Here is a 21,528-nt window from a genome sequence, read left to right on the forward strand (position 1 = left end):
TCTCTCTCTCTCTCTGCAGTTTTGATGTGGAGAATGGCTTGTCGGTGGGCCGCAGCCCTCTGGACTCTCAGACCAGTCCGAGCTCTGGTCTGGTCCTGCAGGGAAACTTCCCTCACAGCCAGCGGCGTGAGTCTTTCCTCTACCGCTCGGACTCGGACTTCGACCTGTCGCCCAAGACCATGTCCCGCCACTCGTCCACCGCCAGTGACCTGTGAGTGCTTTATTAAAGGGGCTGTTTTAACACCAATCAATCATCATCACGTTCATTTTGAGACGTCAGTTTAAAGGATACGTCATTATCTACTCACCCCCTTGGCCGGTGGAAGGTCGTGTGAAGTTTATAATATTAGTCCACAAAATATTTGTGGAGTTTTCCAGCAAAACTGAGTTACATCATTCTCCTAAAACAACTGAATAGTGACCATTGACCAACTTTTAAACCTAAAAAAATACTGCTCATCTGGCACTTCTGGAGACTTGGATGAGCAGCTTGGAGGCTGTGTGTGTGTGTGTGTGTGTGTGTGTGTGTGTGTGTGTGTGTGTTTGTGTGTGTGTGTGTGTGTGTGTGTGTGGGGGTGTGTGTGTGGGTGTGTGTGTGTGGGTGTGTGTGTGTGTGTATGTGCGTCTCTTCTTCTTTTTTCTTTTTTTTCTTTTGAAAGTTGGTCAGTCGCGATTCACTTCAGTTCTTTCACAGAATGATGTAATATAACTGTTTCTCTGAATAACTCCAGACCAAACTTCCCCACCATGGTCTTGTTTGTTTACAATAATCATACCAAGGTATCACTATACATGTGACACTAGTGATACAGTATATTGATGTTTAAAATGCAGCATGTCTACAACAGATGATTCTGTACTGAGGGGGCTTCAGTGGATCCACTCCAGGCGCTGGAGAGATCGACAAATCACTTCACTTCAGTGTTTCCCCGCTTTCATCGTTCTTCAGCAGTGAGCTTCCATAACAAAACAAAGCTCATTGCCACTGCTGCTAAAGAAAATGAGACATTTCAAATGAGAATTCATCTATACTCAGTATGGATCTGTCATTTTGGAATCATATTATGAACAGTTGGAGAGCCACAATCCACACTGCTGCAATAGACATGCGACTGGGGAAACACTGCAGTTTATTTTCAATGTTTTCTTTAAGCCTATCTGGGGCCCTACAAGTAGTAGTACAAGTAGTACAACTCATTAACAATATGTTTTGGGCATCTGGCTTTAAAGAGAGCTTGAGTAGAAGAGACATTTTGCCAGTGTAAACACTAAAGGACTGGGCTCTGGGCTGAAGCCACTTTCAGGTCCATCTATTTATTTATTGATTGATTGATTTTTATAATTTTCTATTCCTCCAAACTTCCAATTGAACAGAAGCTAGATTTGAAGCCACGCTCTTGGATCAAAGCTAGCTTTTCATCCAGTTCCTCTGCAGCAGGTCTGTTTGAAGCCAGACTGACCAAGCTACATTATCGTGTGTCATATACACTGTCGCTCCTTTGTTCTCTCAAAGGGAGGAGGGATTGAAGCATTGGGAAGTCAGTTGGCTGCCTCGGTGAGACAAACGTGTGAAGACTGCTGTGTTTTCTCTTTCTATCTCTTTGGGCCGTGCCACCCATTGATTGACTGTATAATAATATCGACGCTTCCTACCGCTTTGCAAAAGTGAAGCCAAAATGTCTTGTTTCCACGAGCTGCCGTCTTGTTTGTCACGCCATTTGGAACCCGAGTCTGCACAGTAGCGTCGGGCAGAGCCCCCTCATCCCTCCCACCGTCTGGCGGAAAGTTTGAGAGTGGCTGTCACAGCTGTCAATCATGACTTTTTATCATGTCAAATAACTAATTAAAAACAAACTTATCAGAAAAATTTGCACTTTAACATACATCAGCATGATAAGAATTATAAAATGACAAAAAACATATTTGGGGAAAATTTGATGTGTACTTTGAAATTTTGTATTTGTTTTTTCTCGTGTCCCCGTCCGCTAACATGGAGGTGGCGGGACTTATGACCTATACATGGGACCAGCCACAAGGGGTGATCGAGATGGTTTGGCTTCACTTTTTGAGCAGAGGTCATGACGTCCATATTTTATACAGTCTATGGTGCCACCTTTCAGGATCCATAACCCCCCTCCAACACCTCCACCCCCCCCCCCCCGGCACAGCTGTTCCTGACCACTGCCTGAACAACACAACCTGAACACTCACCCCCCAAAACCATTACCACTGAATTTTTTGTGGGAAAACCAAACGGTCCCAGCAAGCATTTTACAAACAGCGACGTGCAGGGAAAAAGCCAAGCTCAACGTTAACCAAACAAGCACAAAAAAATTCAGAATATGATAATATGGTATGATAAAAAATTAATTAAAACACCATTGGAAAGTGTTCTGCATTGATAAATGTAACAGGGAAGTAGCATTGACTAGGCACTGAACGCTCCCGTGGCCTAGATGCGCATTCCTGGAGCTCCAGAAAATACAGATTTATATGACTCTTGGTGACTTCTGAAGAAAGATGTACCCAGTGTTTAAAACTTGATAATAAAGAGTTGTTTTTGACTTTGAGTGATACCCAGAATTCCCCCCCTTCCCCAACGATTTTTACAGCTGCGTTTTCCCCATGTAAGTGGAGGGGAAACAGTCTTTTTGTAACCTTGCTTGCAAGATGGATAACCTCGCGAGATCAAAAGAGATTCTCTCGACGTAATCCATCTTGTCATGCACAGGCAGTTAAGATGATTGGCCGAACCATGCCGGCCCGACGAATCAGCGGCAGCCTTAGGCGGGCTTAGGCTCGTCTGGGCAAGTAGTGGTAGTGTAGTTCTTTTCACTCGTCAACATGGCTGCCGCCGCGGAAGTGACAGGCAGTCTGAATTAAATTGAATGTAACGTTCCCAATTCCATGTATTAAATTCTAAAAAACGACCCTCAACATTTGGGAAGGCTAAGCCACACAACTAGTTCGTTATAATCTAACGTCATGCTTCGAAGGCGACTTTACGACGATGAGGACGGTGAGGACTCAATCAATGATAGACTACCGGTCGCAAACGTGACGTCAGAGGCATGGCCATCTGATTGGTTGAAGTTAACACGCACCAGCGGTGATAGACAGATGGGTCATCCAATCACCTGCCAAGTAGCTTGGAAAAAGTGCCCACCTCCGTCAGAGGGTCGGGTTACTGCATTCCCAGATCGACTGGTTTAGTGAAACGTAATGTGGAGCTAAACCGTCCATCTGGCAGCGTCAGGTTAGTCTTTTTGGGCCTCAGGGCACTGCTGATAAAGAGAGCACTGCTCTCAGTGAGACCCCCCTGAAAGGTTAATAGAGAAAAACACAAAATAGACGCTGACAAATTGCTATCTAGCTAACGTCACTGTTTTGGACGCTGCTCGCTCACGCTAATGCTAACAGCTGTTCTCAGACGTACAGCCAATCATAATGTGTGATGTTGTGACATCATCTATCGCACAGCACCTACACCGTCTTATCAACGTCAAAATGTTTGCTGGCATCACGACCCACAGGACGTGCAGGCTGACCTCTGACCTGCTCTCTCTCTGTCCCGCTGCATGGAGCCACCTGAGGCCTGATAACCCACAGGACGTGCAGGCTGACCTCTGACCTGCTCTCTCTCTGTCCCGCTGCATGGAGCCACCTGAGGCCTGATAACCCACAGGACGTGCAGGCTGACCTCTGACCTGCTCTCTCTCTGTCCCGCTGCATGGAGCCACCTGAGGCCTGATTGGTTACTGAGTGCATGTTGTGATCCTGATCCTCCACAGAGCTAGACTTGATTTTCTAACAGTCGGCTCAGTTCTGAACGCATGAACAGTGTTCCTGTTCTTAGAGTTTTAGTTCTGTTCACTTTTCTCAGAACCAGAGCTGCTCAATGGTTGAGTTCAACCACAGAGGGTGGAGCCAAAGAACATTTCACTTTTTTATTTCATTTTATTTTTTGCGCCAAGTTAGCTAATTAGCAACCTTGAATGGTATATTTATGTATTTATTATATTTTTATAATATTTTTATTTCTAAATCATATCATTTTCACATAAATCACTTTTTTGTACTCCAGGTTTTGTTGTTGTAAGAATGGCTTTTAACTGTTTTTTGTGTGCAAATGAACTCGTCTTTTTCTCATTCATTCATTATGTTGAAGGTCATCCACTAGCTAACTAGCTTAGATAGCTGTAGGCTAGTGTGGCTAGTTTGAACCTGAAGGTCAGCTAGGCTAACTAGCTAACCTAAATAACTTAGTATGGTAGGTTGTATTTTCCTGTTAGTACATGTAGCAGAGAGAGCGCTAGGCTTCATAATATATGAACTTCCTCATCTCTTACCTCATGTCTGTTTCACTGCAACATCAGTTTAGCCGTAATTAGGGTTAATTCAACCAATGAGATTATCTCTGCCATTGGGAAATGTTTGCAGACCTAAAACTCTGTCTCCTCTCCTCTTCCTGTATCCAGTCTATTTGATATCCTCCCATGTATTTCTCAGTAGTCATCATTTCAGCCTACTGGAGTATTCCCATGTCCTCAATACAATCTTATATATAATATATATACTATAATAATAATATATAATAATATATAATCTTATACTTATCAACAAAGAGGGTTTGGTTCTTCCAGAGGTGGTCTGTCTCACAGCTGCTCAGGTCTTTTTTTCACCGGGCATCCGTGTTTGTCTGTGGTCTTTGCAGGCATGGAGAAGACATGATAGTAACTCCGTTCGCACAGGTGAGTCACACCTTCACCTGTCCTTACACAACGTTATGTATCGGGGCAGGAAAATAGCATTACACCCATGCCTCCAGTATCACTCTAATGTCCATCGCCCATGTCTCTATCTCTCTCCCCCCCCCCCCCCCCTCCTCTCTCTCTAGGTGCTTGCCAGTCTACGAACAGTGAGGACTAACTTTGCTGTTTTGACGCACCTGCAAGATCGTTTAGGCAACAAGTGAGAACAAACAAAATGGACTGACTGGCTGACTGACTGACTGGCTGACTGACTGACTGGCTGACTGACTGACTGACTGACTGACTGGCTGGCTGGCTGACTGAATGACTGACTGACTGACTGGCTGGCTGGCTGACTGGCTGGCTGGCTGGCTGGCTGACTGACTGACTGACTGGCTGACTGACTGGCTGACTGACTGACTGGCTGACTGACTGACTGACTGACTGACTGACTGACTGACTGGCTGGCTGGCTGACTGAATGACTGACTGACTGACTGGCTGGCTGGCTGACTGGCTGGCTGGCTGGCTGACTGACTGACTGACTGGCTGGCTGGCTGACTGACTGGCTGGCTGGCTGACTGACTGACTGGCTGACTGACTGACTGACTGACTGACTTGCTGGCTGTTTTCTTGATATCCCACTAAACAGCCTGTCTGTTGTTGGTTCCAGGCGGTCGTCAGGCAGTAGCCAGCCATCCATGTGTAAACCATGTCCAGCAGGTCAGTCTTCAGTTAACTCTCCATCTGACATCACTGTGTGGTTGTGTCAGTCTTCAGTTAACTCTACATCTGACATCACTGTGTGGTTGTGTCAGTCTTCAGTTAACTCTACATCTGACATCACTGTGTGGTTGTGTCAGTCTTCAGTTAACTCTCCATCTGACATCACTGTGTGGTTGTGTCAGTCTTCAGTTAACTCTACATCTGACATCACTGTGTGGTTGTGTCAGTCTTCAGTTAACTCTACATCTGACATCACTGTGTGGTTGTGTCAGTCTTCAGTTAACTCTCCATCTGACATCACTGTGTGGTTGTGTCAGTCTTCAGTTAACTCTCCATCTGACATCACTGTGTGGTTGTGTCAGTCTTCAGTTAACTCTACATCTGACATCACTGTGTGGTTGTGTCAGTCTTCAGTTAACTCTCCATCTGACATCACTGTGTGGTTGTGTCAGTCTTCAGTTAACTCTCCATCTGACATCACTGTGTGGTTGTGTCAGTCTTCAGTTAACTCTCCATCTGACATCATCACTGTGTGGTTGTGTCAGTCTTCAGTTAACTCTACATCTGACATCACTGTGTGGTTGTGTCAGTCTTCAGTTAACTCTACATCTGACATCACTGTGTGGTTGTGTCAGTCTTCAGTTAACTCTACATCTGACATCACTGTGTGGTTGTGTCAGTCTTCAGTTAACTCTACATCTGACATCACTGTGTGGTTGTGTCAGTCTTCAGTTAACTCTACATCTGACATCACTGTGTGGTTGTGTCAGTCTTCAGTTAACTCTACATCTGACATCACTGTGTGGTTGTGTCAGTCTTCAGTTAACTCTCCATCTGACATCACTGTGTGGTTGTGTCAGTCTTCAGTTAACTCTCCATCTGACATCACTGTGTGGTTGTGTCAGTCTTCAGTTAACTCTACATCTGACATCACTGTGTGGTTGTGTCAGTCTTCAGTTAACTCTCCATCTGACATCACTGTGTGGTTGTGTCAGTCTTCAGTTAACTCTCCATCTGACATCACTGTGTGGTTGTGTCAGTCTTCAGTTAACTCTCCATCTGACATCACTGTGTGGTTGTGTCAGTCTTCAGTTAACTCTCCATCTGACATCACTGTGTGGTTGTGTCAGTCTTCAGTTAACTCTACATCTGACATCACTGTGTGGTTGTGTCAGTCTTCAGTTAACTCTACATCTGACATCACTGTGTGGTTGTGTCAGTCTTCAGTTAACTCTCCATCTGACATCACTGTGTGGTTGTGTCAGTCTTCAGTTAACTCTCCATCTGACATCACTGTGTGGTTGTGTCAGTCTTCAGTTAACTCTACATCTGACATCACTGTGTGGTTGTGTCAGTCTTCAGTTAACTCTCCATCTGACATCACTGTGTGGTTGTGTCAGTCTTCAGTTAACTCTCCATCTGACATCACTGTGTGGTTGTGTCAGTCTTCAGTTAACTCTCCATCTGACATCATCACTGTGTGGTTGTGTCAGTCTTCAGTTAACTCTACATCTGACATCACTGTGTGGTTGTGTCAGTCTTCAGTTAACTCTACATCTGACATCACTGTGTGGTTGTGTCAGTCTTCAGTTAACTCTACATCTGACATCACTGTGTGGTTGTGTCAGTCTTCAGTTAACTCTACATCTGACATCACTGTGTGGTTGTGTCAGTCTTCAGTTAACTCTACATCTGACATCACTGTGTGGTTGTGTCAGTCTTCAGTTAACTCTACATCTGACATCACTGTGTGGTTGTGTCAGTCTTCAGTTAACTCTCCATCTGACATCACTGTGTGGTTGTGTCAGTCTTCAGTTAACTCTCCATCTGACATCACTGTGTGGTTGTGTCAGTCTTCAGTTAACTCTACATCTGACATCACTGTGTGGTTGTGTCAGTCTTCAGTTAACTCTCCATCTGACATCACTGTGTGGTTGTGTCAGTCTTCAGTTAACTCTCCATCTGACATCACTGTGTGGTTGTGTCAGTCTTCAGTTAACTCTCCATCTGACATCACTGTGTGGTTGTGTCAGTCTTCAGTTAACTCTCCATCTGACATCACTGTGTGGTTGTGTCAGTCTTCAGTTAACTCTCCATCTGACATCACTGTGTGGTTGTGTCAGTCTTCAGTTAACTCTCCATCTGACATCACTGTGTGGTTGTGTCAGTCTTCAGTTAACTCTCCATCTGACATCACTGTGTGGTTGTGTCAGTCTTCAGTTAACTCTCCATCTGACATCACTGTGTGGTTGTGTCAGTCTTCAGTTAACTCTCCATCTGACATCACTGTGTGGTTGTGTCAGTCTTCAGTTAACTCTCCATCTGACATCACTGTGTGGTTGTGTCAGTCTTCAGTTAACTCTCCATCTGACATCACTGTGTGGTTGTGTCAGTCTTCAGTTAACTCTCCATCTGACATCACTGTGTGGTTGTGTCAGTCTTCAGTTAACTCTCCATCTGACATCACTGTGTGGTTGTGTCAGTCTTCAGTTAACTCTCCATCTGACATCACTGTGTGGTTGTGTCAGTCTTCAGTTAACTCTCCATCTGACATCACTGTGTGGTTGTGTCAGTCTTCAGTTAACTCTACATCTGACATCACTGTGTGGTTGTGTCAGTCTTCAGTTAACTCTACATCTGATGACCTTTTCCATCGTGGTCCAGGAAAAGTGGTTAGCAATAGCCAGATGGTGTATTTTGTTTTGACTAGTCAAGCAGTTACTTAGCTGTAGTTTGGGTTCTGAGCCGTGATGTTTGACCCTCCAGAGGAGCCGTACCAGAAGCTGGCGGTGGAGACGATGGAGGAGCTGGACTGGTGTCTGGACCAGCTGGAGACGCTGCAGACCAGACACTCCGTCAGCGAGATGGCATCCAACAAAGTGAGACCCCACTTCTGACCCCACTGCATACACACTCACTGAGAGGATGGGACTTTGGCCCCGCCCACTCAGGTTTCACTCAACCAATCAGATCTGAGGGCATCCGGGTAGTACAGCGGTAGATCCCCTGCGTACAAACACGAGGGTCGTAGGTTCGAGCCCCCGTGTTACCTCCGGCTTGGTCGGGCGTCCGTACAGGCACAATCGGACGTGTCAGCGGGTGGGAAGCCAGATTGGTGGGGGGAGGGGAGGGTAGGGGAGGGGGGGTTTGGGGACTTGATAAAAAAAGAACATTGGTTACACAGAACAGAATGATGCCTGTAACACACACACACACACACACACACACACACACACACACACACACACACACACACACACACACACACACACAGGGTTGTAGTCAATATATTAATTCACATCACTTCAGGCGGTGAACTTGCACTCTTCACTTCTGTCGTCATGGTGATCTCATATATTATTCATGATGAAATCATTCAGAATGAAGGCTCTGTCGTTAGGCTAATGAACACTGAAAGTGAAAGTTACTTCTCATCCTCAGCCTCGTGTGCTTGTTTAAAATGAGACTTTGAGAGTTTTTTTTTCATTTTTCATTTTTATTTCAGTAGATTTTTACACCAGAACTTTTACTTCTACTTCAGTAAAATACCAGCAAAATAGCAGTACTTCTATTGAGTGGGACTAGAGGTCTGCAACCCGACCCATGCGTGGAAAAAAAAAAACAGCAAATGGAAAATGACAACCGGCAAATGGAAAATGTCTTCTATTTTTGTTTGTCATTTGTGGATTTTGATGTGGATTTTTTAGTATGACCAAAAAAATTCAGTTCACGCTCTCTCTCTCTCTCTCTCTCTCTCTCTCTCTCTCTCTCTCTCTCTCTCTTTTTCTCTCTCACTCACACACACACACACACACACACACACACACACACACACACACACACACACAGGAACACCAATCCCTCTGTCTCAGGCAAGGCTATGAATGAGCATGGAGGATTTCCTGCCTTGATGGGAATATCTCATACCCATATGAACTGACAGATGAGAAGAGAAACAACAAAAGACGTCACCCCAGTATTTGTTTCAACACATTTCAGGTTCCGTCAGGTTCCGTCAGGTTCCGTCAGGTTCCCTCCGATCCTTCCAGTTGACTGGATTGAGGCGTCTTGTTTGCCTTGCTGTCCTCTGTGCTCACGCTGCTCGGACAAACTGACATTATGACAACTGTCTCAGGTGAATGAAGTCGTTGCTTGTTGTCATGGCAACACTGACGTGTTATGATCTGAGCGTTCAAACCACAGGTGGCTTGTTGTACGTCACATGACTCAGGATCTTACATCACATGACCATGTGGCCCGCATCACAATGTAAACAGTGTGAACGGGGCCTCTGAAACTCTCATGACTCATGAATGGAGTCCCCCTCCATTCAAAGAGTTAAGCATCAGCATCTCCTCCCTCCCTCCCTCCCTCCCCACACACTCCTCCACTCCCACCTCAGCCAATCAGATGCCTTTCCTCCACCCGGCCCCTCAAGCCGGACGAATCAGATTGGACAGAGAAGGGAAACAGCAACTGCAGAGAAGACACACACTCAGCGAGGAGGGGGGGGGGGGTTCCTCACTCTCACACACACACTCACTCACTCACACACACACACACACACACACACTCTCACACACACACACACACAAACACACTCTTGCCCCCCCCCTCTCTGTTTATGTCTCAGTGTGTGTGAGATAGTGAGGGCTTTAAGCAGGACGAGCGGCTGCAGTCACACCCGTTCTCCGTGATGTTCGAGCACATCCCCACCCTGCCTCTCCCTACCCACCCTGCCTCTCCCTACCCACCCTGCCTCTCCCTACCCACCCTGCCTCTCCCTACCCACCCTGCCTCTCCCTACCCACCCTGCCTCTCCCTACCCACCCTGCCTCTCCCTACCCACCCTGCCTCTCCCTACCCACCCTGCCTCTCCCTACCCACCCCACCCTGCCTCTCCCTACCCACCCTGCCTCTCCCTACCCACCCTGCCTCTCCCTACCCACCCTGCCTCTCCCTACCCACCCTGCCTCTCCCTACCCACCCTGCCTCTCCCTACCCACCCCACCCTGCCTCTCCCTACCCACCCTGCCTCTCCCTACCCACCCTGCCTCTCCCTACCCACCCTGCCTCTCCCTACCCACCCTGCCTCTCCCTACCCACCCTGCCTCTCCCTACCCACCCCACCCTGCCTCTCCCTACCCACCCCACCCCACCTCCGGGACAGTGTATGGGACACCGGCAACGTTTTTCTTAATACATATATCCAATGGAGCTCCCTTCTTCTCGCCTGTCCTTCTGACTGAACAGAGAAGCTGTTAGTGAGCGACTGGTCCTCATCTGAAGTCAGTATGTGTGGATGGAGCCACCTGCCCTGCGTGGGCTGTATGGGATGCTCTTTGTGGGAGACTCCTACAGGTGAGCCATCTGACCTGGCTGCTGGAGCGATCTATTGAGCAGGCGCTACATGGGACTGAATGCTGAAGAGCTCCGCTTGCTTTCTACCTGCCTGTCTGTGACTGGCTGTGCTCTGAGAGAGAGTGAAGCCAACATTATACCTTGCGAGTCCGTGAGTCCGTGTTGCCAACTTGGCGACATATTTAGCTAGTTTTCAGACCGCCCTGGCGACTTTATTTCTCAGAAGTGACTAGCAACAAATCTGGCGACTTTTTCTGACCATGAGAAGCAAGTGTTGAATCCCAAAGCTTTTTCCAATAAATTGGTGCGGCTGATGCAGGTTTTCTCTTATCTATGTTTCTCTGCCTGTCTGATGAACACACACAGTGAAGCCCAGATATCATTCAGCTAGCAGCTGATATCAGTCAGCTAGCAGCAGATATCAGTCAGCTAGCAGCTGATATCAGTCAGCTAGCAGCAGATATCAGTCAGCTAGCAGCAGATATCAGTCAGCTAGCAGCTGATATCAGTCAGCTAGCAGCAGATATCAGTCAGCTAGCAGCAGATATCAGTCAGCTAGCAGCTGATATCAGTCAGCTAGCAGCTGATATCAGTCAGCTAGCAGCTGATATCAGTCAGCTAGCAGCTGATATCAGTCAGCTAGCAGCTGATATCAGTCAGCTAGCAGCAGATATCAGTCAGCTAGCAGCAGATAGTGTATCAGTCAGCTAGCAGCTGATATCAGTCAGCTAGCAGCAGATATCAGTCAGCTAGCAGCTGATATCAGTCAGATAGCAGCTGATATCAGTCAGCTAGCAGCTGATATCAGTCAGCTAGCAGCTGATATCAGTCAGCTAGCAGCTGATATAAGTCAGATAGCAGCTGATATCAGTCAGATAGCAGCTGATATTAGTCAGATAGCAGCTGATATCAGTCAGCTAGCAGCTGATATCAGTCAGCTAGCAGCAGATATCAGTCAGCTAGCAGCTGATATCAGTCAGCTAGCAGCAGATATCAGTCAGCTAGCAGCTGATATCAGTCAGCTAGCAGCTGATATCAGTCAGCTAGCAGCAGATATCAGTCAGCTAGCAGCTGATATCAGTCAGCTAGCAGCAGATATCAGTCAGATAGCAGCAGATATCAGCGCTCTTTCCTTCATTCTTGTCCGGTATGAAAAATCAAACTTCCACAGAGCGAGAGAGAGAGAAGAGAGCGAGAGAATCCATCACAGGAAACATGAAGCCAAACCTTCTGTTTTCTCCTTATTCAGCCCAAATAAAATGTGGGCAGTTTACGTTTAAAAACACCCCAGGTCAGATTAGGCTGAAAATGTGCATGGCGGGGGTTATGATCCAGGGGGAGGTTGTGGGCACGTCATCAAGTCCTGGAACTGCCTGGAAGATCCTGGAAAATCCTGGAAAACACCTCACGCCAACACCCCGGGTCGGATTGGTGTGAAAAATGGCGTGGCTTTGGGTTATGAGCCGGGGACGCTCATAGGCAGGTTGTATAGTCCTGAAAACCATCTGGACATCATCATCATTTCTGGGCATGGCCAAGCAAAAGACGCAGTTGTATTGCTTTGTGCCTATTTAACCCGGGCAACACCGGGTACTTTGCTCGTAAGTCGTAATCAATAGAATCAATAGAAATCGTCTCCACCATGGATGTTTGTTTATTATACCAAGATATCATCACAGTTAATTTGACACCGATATGTTGAGGTTTAAAAATGCTACACATGGCGCCTTTAATCTAGTATAAATGTGTGTTAAGATGTTTACAGCAGCCCAGGGCTAATAAGCATGTTTGTGCTTTGTGTCCCTCAGTTTAAGAGGATGCTGAACCGGGAGCTGACCCAGCTGTCAGAGACCAGCCGCTCAGGGAACCAGGTGTCAGAGTACATCTCCAACACCTTCCTAGGTGAGTTAACAACAGACGCACGCACACGCACACGCACACATGCACACGCACACGCACACGCACACACACACGCACACGCACTCTCTGTGTCTGCTGTGGGACAGGCGACATGTTGAGTCATCATAAACGAAGTTAGCACCATGCTAACTTCTGGGTTGGCCACAAAAATGTCACTGGAGACACATAATACCAGGTGTAAAAGTAATCAGGTTCAATCAAATCTAGATACAATCTGGATAAGAGACCACAAGCAACACCCACTACAGGGATGATCAGACCTTAACTGTGTGTGTGTGTGTGTGTGTGTGTGTGTGTGTGTGTGTGTGTGTGTGTGTGTGTGTGTGTGTGTGTGTGTGTGTGTGTGTGTGTGTGTGTGTGTGTGTGTGTGTGCGTGCGTGTTGCAGAGAAGCAGCATGATGTGGAGATCATGTCCCCGCCTCCTAAGGAGAGGGAGAAGAAGAAGAGGCCGATGTGTGAGATCGATGGAGTGAAGAAAGCGACCCACGGCCCCAGCCTGGCACCCTGCATCCAGCATGAGGGCCTGCTGACCAAGGTGCTGCCCACACACACGCACACACACACACGCACGCACACACACACACACACACACACACATTCTCTCTCACACACACACACACACACACACACACACACACTCACACACACACACACACACACACACACACACATTCACTCTCACACACACACACACACACACACACACACACACACACACACATTCACTCTCACACACACACACACACACACACACACACACACACACACACACACACACACACACACACACACACACACACACACACCGTGTCTCATAGACGTCTTGTCTCATTCCTACAGGAGGTTGATGAGATCGATGGAGTGAAGAAAGCGACCCACGGCCCCAGCCTGGCACCCTGCATCCCCCGCTTCGGAGTCAGAACCCAGCATGAGGGCCTGCTGACCAAGGTGCTGCCCACACACACACACACACACACACACACACACACACACACACACACACACACACACACACACACACACACACACACACTCACACACACACACACACACACACACACACACACACACACACACACACACACACACACACATTCTCTCTCACCCCCACACACACACACACACACACACACACTCACACATTCACTCTCACACACACACACACACACACACACACACACACACATTCACTCTCTCACACACACACACACACACACACACACACACACACACACACACACACACACACACACATACACACACACACACACACACACACACACACACACACACACACATTCACTCTCACACACACACACACACACACACACACACACACACACACACCGTGTCTCATAGACGTCTTGTCTCATTCCTACAGGAGGTTGATGAGATTAATCGTTGGGGTCTGGATATATTCAAGATAGCAGAATACTCTGGGAACCGGCCGCTGACGGTGGTCATGTACTCCATATTCCAGGTAGGAGGAACATCTAGAACCTCCTTCACTCAACTACAGGGCAGAGAAAGGAGGAGGACAATATCTCTCACAAGCACATAAGCACCTTATGCGGCTGGTAATCATGTTGAAATATTGAATCTTGATGTGTGTCATTTGTGTATGAATTACATCGCTGGTCCACAACTTACTCAAATCATCTCTAAATAACTGTCAAACTAAATGCATCCCTGCAAAACTGTTTACACTTTTCGGATATACTACTGATTTCTATAATGATACAAAGTGTTCCTTTAATGTTGAGACATTTGTGGAATTACTAGAGACTTGTTTGAAAAAAGTGCTCTAATTTATTCATTAAACAGCTGCGCTCACTATTGTATTCAAAATGTGAAGTTGTCGCTGCCAACATAGTGTTTACAATAGAAAAGACTATTAGAATATGACAGACTGATTCAAAGAATGACACCCCCCCCCCCTCAGGAGCGGGACCTTCTGAAGTCCTTTCAGATCCCCGCAGAGACCTTCATCACCTTCATGATGACTCTGGAGGATCACTACCACGCCGACGTGGCCTACCACAACAACATCCACGCTGCCGACGTGGTGCAGTCCACCCACGTGCTGCTCTCCACCCCCGCTCTGGAGGTACGAGTGGAACAGTCCGTTTGAATGAATGAATGAATGAATGAATGAATGAAGACACAAAAGAGTTGTGTTCAAGGTTCCAGTGTCCTGCGCTGAATGAGGCTGTTCTCTGTCCTCCAGGCCGTCTTCACAGACCTGGAGATCATGGCCGCTCTGTTCGCCAGTGCCATCCATGATGTCGACCATCCAGGAGTCACCAACCAGTTCCTCATCAACACCAGTAAGGTTCCTCCATCAGACAGCTGGGGACAGATGCACTGAGTTTGACCGAGAGAACAAGGAAGACACTTTGGAACACCTTAGAACACATTAGAACATTTAAACTTTAGAACACTTTCAAACACTAAAATAGTTTAGAACATTTCAACATATTTTAGAACACATTAAAAACCTGCATTAAGCGATTTCAGACTCTGTAACCAATCCTGAAACTAGCGTGTGCTCCGTGGAGATTTCAGTGAGATGTGATAATATAAACAAGCGGTTTATATGATAACAAACAGTTTGTTGATCAGTACAGTTCCAAACCTGCCCGTCTTCACCTGCCTCTGTCCAGGTTCGGAGCTGGCTCTGATGTACAACGACGCCTCGGTGCTGGAGAACCACCACCTGGCCGTGGGCTTCAAGCTGCTGCAGGAGGACAACTGTGACATCTTCCAGAACCTCGGCAAGAAGCAGAGGGACTCACTCCGCAAGATGGTCATCGACATGGTGAAAGATGACACACAGATTCTTTCTCTACTAGTGTGACATTACAGCATGTTTTTCCATGTATATTTAGCTCACAGTTCAGTATGGTTAGCAGCGCAGACATTTCAGAGCTGTTGATGGACACACTGGCTGTTGCCAGGATCAAACTCCTGACCATCAGTTGGCTTTTTCTAGCCACTAGGTCACTTTTCAAAACTCTCGTAACGGACAAGCCCGTCTTTTATTGTCACACGAACACCACAACACATGCATGCGGCCACAACACACTCATGCTGACGGTGGCCGGTGAAAAGTGTCCTCTGCATTTAACCCATCCAGGCATGTCCTTTCCTCCGGGGGGCAGGCCAGGAGCAGTGGTCGCTTTCTCGTACAGCGCCCGGGGACCAACTTCGGATGTTGTCGTCACTGGTCTGATGACGATGACGATCTGATCTTCTGCATGTTTTTAGTGGGGGGGTTATATACGGAGAAACCCCCTGGGGGAGCACGGGGAGAACATGCAAACTCCACACAGAGAGAAAGGCCCTTACGACGAGATAACCCACCTGGGCAGTAGGCACTGAAGATATGGGGGGGAACACAACCACAGCGCTCACAGTGTCCCAGGCGAGAATCGAACTCAGGACCTTCTAACTGTGAGGCGACAGCGCTACCGACTGCCCCACCGTACCCCGTTCTAGCTAGCAGCTGGTTCATGCTTCACATGGAAACAGTTGTGACAGAGGGCACATGGTCAAAAAGATCTAACTGCTCATAATGACTGGGCATGCATTTGGGAATCGCACACAAAGTTGTGACAACACAGCAGTTGCGTAAACACACCTCAGTTTGCACATGGGCAAAAAGCATAAAGCAGCCATGACTCGTAAACACACCTCAGTTTGCACATGGGCAAAAAGCATAAAGCAGCCATGACTCGTAAACACACCTCAGTTTGCACATGGCAAAAAGCATAAAGCAGCCATGACTCGTAAACACACCTCAGTTTGCACATGGCAGAAAGCATAAAGCAGCCATGACTCGTAAACACACCTCAGTTTGCACATGGGCAAAAAGCATAAAGCAGCCATGACTCGTAAACACACCTCAGTTTGCACATGGGCAAAAAGCATAAAGCAGCCATGACTCGTAAACACACCTCAGTTTGCACATGGCAGAAAGCATAAAGCAGCCATGACTCGTAAACACACCTCAGTTTGCACATGGGCAAAAAGCATAAAGCAGCCATGACTCGTAAACACACCTCAGTTTGCACATGGGCAAAAAGCATAAAGCAGCCATGACTCGTAAACACACCTCAGTTTGCACATGGGCAAAAAGCATAAAGCAGCCATGACTCGTAAACACACCTCAGTTTGCACATGGCAAAAAGCATAAAGCAGCCATGACTCGTAAACACACCTCAGTTTGCACATGGGCAAAAAGCATAAAGCAGCCATGACTCGCCATCTGGTTAACCCAGCTTGACTGCTGACGATACACGTGTGTGTTGTTGTCCCTGCTAGGTGCTGGCCACTGACATGTCCAAACACATGAACTTCCTGGCGGACATGAAGACCATGGTGGAGACCAAGAAGGTGACCAGTCTGGGAGTCCTGCTGCTGGACAACTACTCTGACCGCATCCAGGTTAGAGCGCCCCCTGCTGGCCTGCAGGCCTGAGACTGATGGGAAGTCAGAATAAACCTAGTGAGCAGTGTGCCGCAGTCATATCTACACACCACTTTACAGACGACAGGCAAATTAAATACATACTAAATACCGCTAGTTACTAAATAGTATACAGTTAATATACAGTATTAGTAATATAGTATTCATACTACATACTAAGTTGTATAGTAGTCTTAACCACAGTACATGCTGTCTTCGAAACAGTGTGCAGTAATCATACCTACATGCTATCTACTAAATAGTGTGCAGTCCTAATATACGTGATCAATAAATGATCAGAATCACTTTAACTGACAAATCCAATAAATAGACAAGGAGTAGCCTTGATTAGACTGATGCAGACTTACTGACAGCTAACATAGTACACACAGCACACAACAGACTGTAGACAGTAGTACAGTACATACTGACAGACATGGTAGTAGACTACAGGACTTCACATACAGTACAGTGCAAAACGTGCGGACAGTAGATTGTACATGTCAATCTACATGTAAAAATCTAAATATCCTTCACAATTAATAGTTATCAATACATATTCCAACATAATCTGATATCATAGTGCTGTCAACTTTTTTTTTTAATTCCAATATACTCAAAAATGACCAAAACAGACAAAGACAGGAAGTCATTTAATGACTTCCTGTCTTTCTGGGAGCAGCCTGCTCCCCTTTATGGATCATACAGCATTTAGCATGTCAAAGTGCTGCCACCTGCTGGAGACATTGTGGCTGTTACATCTGTATACAACTGAAGTCTTCTACATAAAGATTGTAACGTTACTGGCAGAATCAGGACAGAGCGAAGGAAAACTGCCTTCAGCTGTTAATCACTAAACAAGTGAAACTGTAGTCACATGTATTAGATTTCCTTATTTCCCCTTGATTCATGCAGATCTGTTTGATGAATGTGTTTTGTAACATTTCTGCACTTTCTTTACTTCAAGATTATTTGTTTTCAGTATTGTTTTGCTGTTTTACAGTTTGCATTTCTGGTTCATTCAGAACAAACAGAAGAAGAAGCAGTGGGTAGTTAGCATGAGCAGTGATAGCCACCATGACTGAAAACAGACACTCAAACTACATCAACAGAAACTCAGAGGAAGAAGACGTCACAGTAACAAAACTAATTGGGGAACTTGAGTATTGCCACTCTGACAGTATTATCATTCTACATGTGTGGTCCAGGTTCTGCAGAACATGGTGCACTGTGCCGACCTGAGCAACCCCACCAAACCTCTGGAGCTTTACCGGCAGTGGACCGACCGCATCATGGTGGAGTTCTACACCCAGGGAGACAGAGAGAGGGACAAGGGCATGGAGATCAGCCCCATGTGTGACAAAGACAACGCCTCCATAGAGAAGAACCAGGTACAGTACTACCTGCTGCTGCTGCTGACACACTGGGACCTGAGGGGGGAACACACAGGAGCCTGGAGGGTTTCTGACAATCTCGTTAAAAGAATATATTATCGTGGCTACTGAAAAGTAGTTAAAAATAGCGACAAAGTCGCCAAGTTGGCAACACTGATTTGAGTTATGAGCATTTTCCCTCTTTTTCAGAGAACCAATCAAAGTTAGCCGACTCTTTCCCTCTCTTTTAGTATAGGGAGTATATACATTGTACATGTCACGTGCTGCTCACAGTCTCTGCTGCTGTCATCCCGGTCGCTTTTGAAATTAGTTTTCATTTCAACCTTCTCTCCTGATTGTTGTTGTTTTCGTCGTTAGGTGGGGTTCATTGACTACATCGTCCACCCTCTATGGGAGGCGTGGGCAGACCTGGTGCACCCTGACGCCCAGGACATCCTGGACATGCTGGAGGACAACAGGGAGTGGTACCAGAGCATGATCCCCCGCAGCCCCTCCCCCCGCAGCCCCGAGGCGTGCCACGCCGACGGGGGGCCGGGGTCTGGGGGGGCTGCCCCCTCAGGGGGAGTGGTCGGGGACAAATTCCAGTTTGAACTCACCCTGGAGGAAGAGGAGGAGGAGGAGGGGGAGGAGGGGGAGTCGGACCTGGACAGCCCCCCCGAGGAGGAGGAAGAGGAGATGGCTCGGCCCGGCTCCTCCTCACCCCCCTCTCTCTCCCTGGACCCCCACAGTGTCAGCAGCAACAGGTACCGCCCCCCCTCGCCCCACCCGGGCCGCACCCTCGGCCAGGCCACCATGTCAGTGCGGAGCCCCCACCCACACCGGACGCTGGAGCGGGTCGACAGGGACAGAGACCTGAGCCAGGAGGGCGAGGGCGTAGCCTGCCTGCGCCTGGGCACGTAACACCCAGCACCACCCAGCACCACCCGCACACCGCTCACACCCCACCTCACATCCCCAAACACAAGTGCCGTCAGGAGGGAGGAGGAGGAGGAGGGAGGGGCGGGGGCAGGCCTCTTCCCAATAAAAGTCTAATCACCACAGTCCCTTTACACTGGAGACGCATCGGCTCGCTCTGGACCGCCCGCAGAGGGACTGTCCCCCTCTGCTCTGGACCGCCCGCAAAGGGACTGTCCCCCTCTGCTCTGGACCGCCCGCAGAGGGACTGTCCCCCTCTGCTCTGGACCGCCCGCAGAGGGACTGTCCCCCTCTGCTCTGGACCGCCCGCAGAGGGACTGTCCCCCTCTGCTCTGGACCGCCCGCAGAGGGACTGTCCCCCTCTGCTCTGGACCGCCCGCAGAGGTACTGTCCCCCTTTGCTTCAGTGTTTTAAATCTTGTCAAACAAGAAGAATCATTTCCTCTTCGGTGCCTGAATGGCCTTCATGTCCCGTCCCACTTTGTTGTGGCTTCAGCTGGGAGTGTCCCACACACACACACACACACACACACACACACACACACACACACACACACACACACACACACACACACACACACACACACACACACACACACACACACACACACACACACACACACAGCCCGTCCAGGTCTGCTGACCAGAAGAAAAGGAACAAAGAAAGTAGATGTCTTCCTCAAAGAACTGTTTGTGACGTTCAGACGTGAGCGGCAAATGAGGATGGCGGCGGTGCGACAGGGTCTTGGAGATTATTTTTGAAATTGTTGAATTCAGTTGGTGTGAGTATGATTTCTTTTAGCTTGAGAATGATGTGAATGATGAATCATTTTACCAAATACAGGCTGTAGATGAGAATTGACCGACCTAAACCTCAGGGTATGAAGAGAAAATAATTCTAATGTAGCACAGTGGGTTGCCACAGACACTAAACTGAAATATTGCTTGACCTGTCTTGTCTCTACATTTGATCAAAACCCTTTATTAGAAAATTTGGCAACATAATAATAGAGAGAATGTGTAGCATCATGAAAATGAATTGAAGTTGAATCTGTTCCTAAAGCTGTGGTTTGTGTTTCAGGGGTGATCCCCAGTCTCACCTGTTGAAAACCCAAAAGACACCACTAATACGATTAGTCTGATCTTTATTTTTTTTACCTGACGTGATGGATTGTATTTTTAAATAGGTGTCAACATTTTAAATTTGATTCGGAACCGTTCTTAGTTTGGCGTTTTCCTGATCTCGTCTGTGTTTCTGTGCTTCAAAAGCACCTTTTTTCTTTCTTTTTTTATCAGGTGCCTCCACAGTAGCACTTTAGCGTCTCGCTCTCCTGTTCAGTGTCAAAGAAGCTTCGCCCCCTGCAGGCCGAATGATCACAGCACAGTTTGGCTGAAGGTACAGAGAAGCGGGGCTGGGAACTAAGCAGCCACAGAGAGCACTTCGTAAAGAAATTCAGAAGTCAATGCCACTTCTTACCTGTGAGCTCACAGCTTGCCTACTCGCTAAACTAACTATAGAACATTTGATGGACGTAAACCACCAAAACCTTTTTTCAAAACCTTTTCAAGACCAGCAGACAGAAAATGTATTTGCCTCTAGTCCAAACAATACGGTTTGTGTCCACCACCCACTTCTCTGTCTTTTTCGGTGGGGGGGAGAACGCTCCACTGGGAAAACTGTGTGCCATGAAGTGTTTTAACAGACACAAAACACCTGCCAGCCTAAGATGCTCTACATTTTTACACCATAGATTTTAACCTGATGATTGTATCAAAGTCGCTGACTTTATAGTTAGTTTTTACGAATGATCTTTAACAGATGAACTTTAACAGTATTTAAAGGAGACGATTTATTAGATTTTTGCTCAATCTAGGATGCGTCCGTTCAGCCCGTTCCTAATCAGACGGGTGAGATTTGAGGATGTGTTGTAGTTTCACAAGTTCATGAGCGTTTTTCTGTAAGCAGTTCAGTGTAGAAGCGTGTTCTGTCGACGCC

At 47.3% G+C, this 21,528-nt stretch overlaps 1 protein-coding gene across 1 annotated transcript in view; it reads left to right on the forward strand.

Moving 5' to 3' along the window:
- The window catches only part of LOC310786439 (3',5'-cyclic-AMP phosphodiesterase 4C-like), a gene marked incomplete at both ends in the record, with an annotated part of 119,340 nt that extends 99,822 nt beyond the window's left edge, over positions 1 to 19,518 (forward strand). The window contains 15 exons of the mRNA XM_083647644.1: positions 20 to 211; positions 4,715 to 4,751; positions 4,898 to 4,971; positions 5,424 to 5,473; positions 8,243 to 8,355; positions 12,646 to 12,739; positions 13,144 to 13,211; positions 13,598 to 13,705; positions 14,139 to 14,237; positions 14,700 to 14,864; positions 14,985 to 15,084; positions 15,421 to 15,575; positions 17,081 to 17,203; positions 18,433 to 18,615; positions 18,976 to 19,518. Of these exons, the coding sequence (XP_083503770.1) occupies positions 20 to 211; positions 4,715 to 4,751; positions 4,898 to 4,971; positions 5,424 to 5,473; positions 8,243 to 8,355; positions 12,646 to 12,739; positions 13,144 to 13,211; positions 13,598 to 13,705; positions 14,139 to 14,237; positions 14,700 to 14,864; positions 14,985 to 15,084; positions 15,421 to 15,575; positions 17,081 to 17,203; positions 18,433 to 18,615; positions 18,976 to 19,518 (2,104 nt within the window). The remainder of the gene's footprint in view (positions 1 to 19; positions 212 to 4,714; positions 4,752 to 4,897; positions 4,972 to 5,423; positions 5,474 to 8,242; positions 8,356 to 12,645; positions 12,740 to 13,143; positions 13,212 to 13,597; positions 13,706 to 14,138; positions 14,238 to 14,699; positions 14,865 to 14,984; positions 15,085 to 15,420; positions 15,576 to 17,080; positions 17,204 to 18,432; positions 18,616 to 18,975) is intronic.
- Between the last annotated feature and the right edge of the window lie 2,010 nt (positions 19,519 to 21,528).

The sequence above is a fragment of the Poromitra crassiceps genome (genome assembly GCF_964638095.1).
Source record: "Poromitra crassiceps genome assembly, chromosome: 12".
Classification (NCBI taxonomy): domain Eukaryota; kingdom Metazoa; phylum Chordata; class Actinopteri; order Beryciformes; family Melamphaidae; genus Poromitra; species Poromitra crassiceps.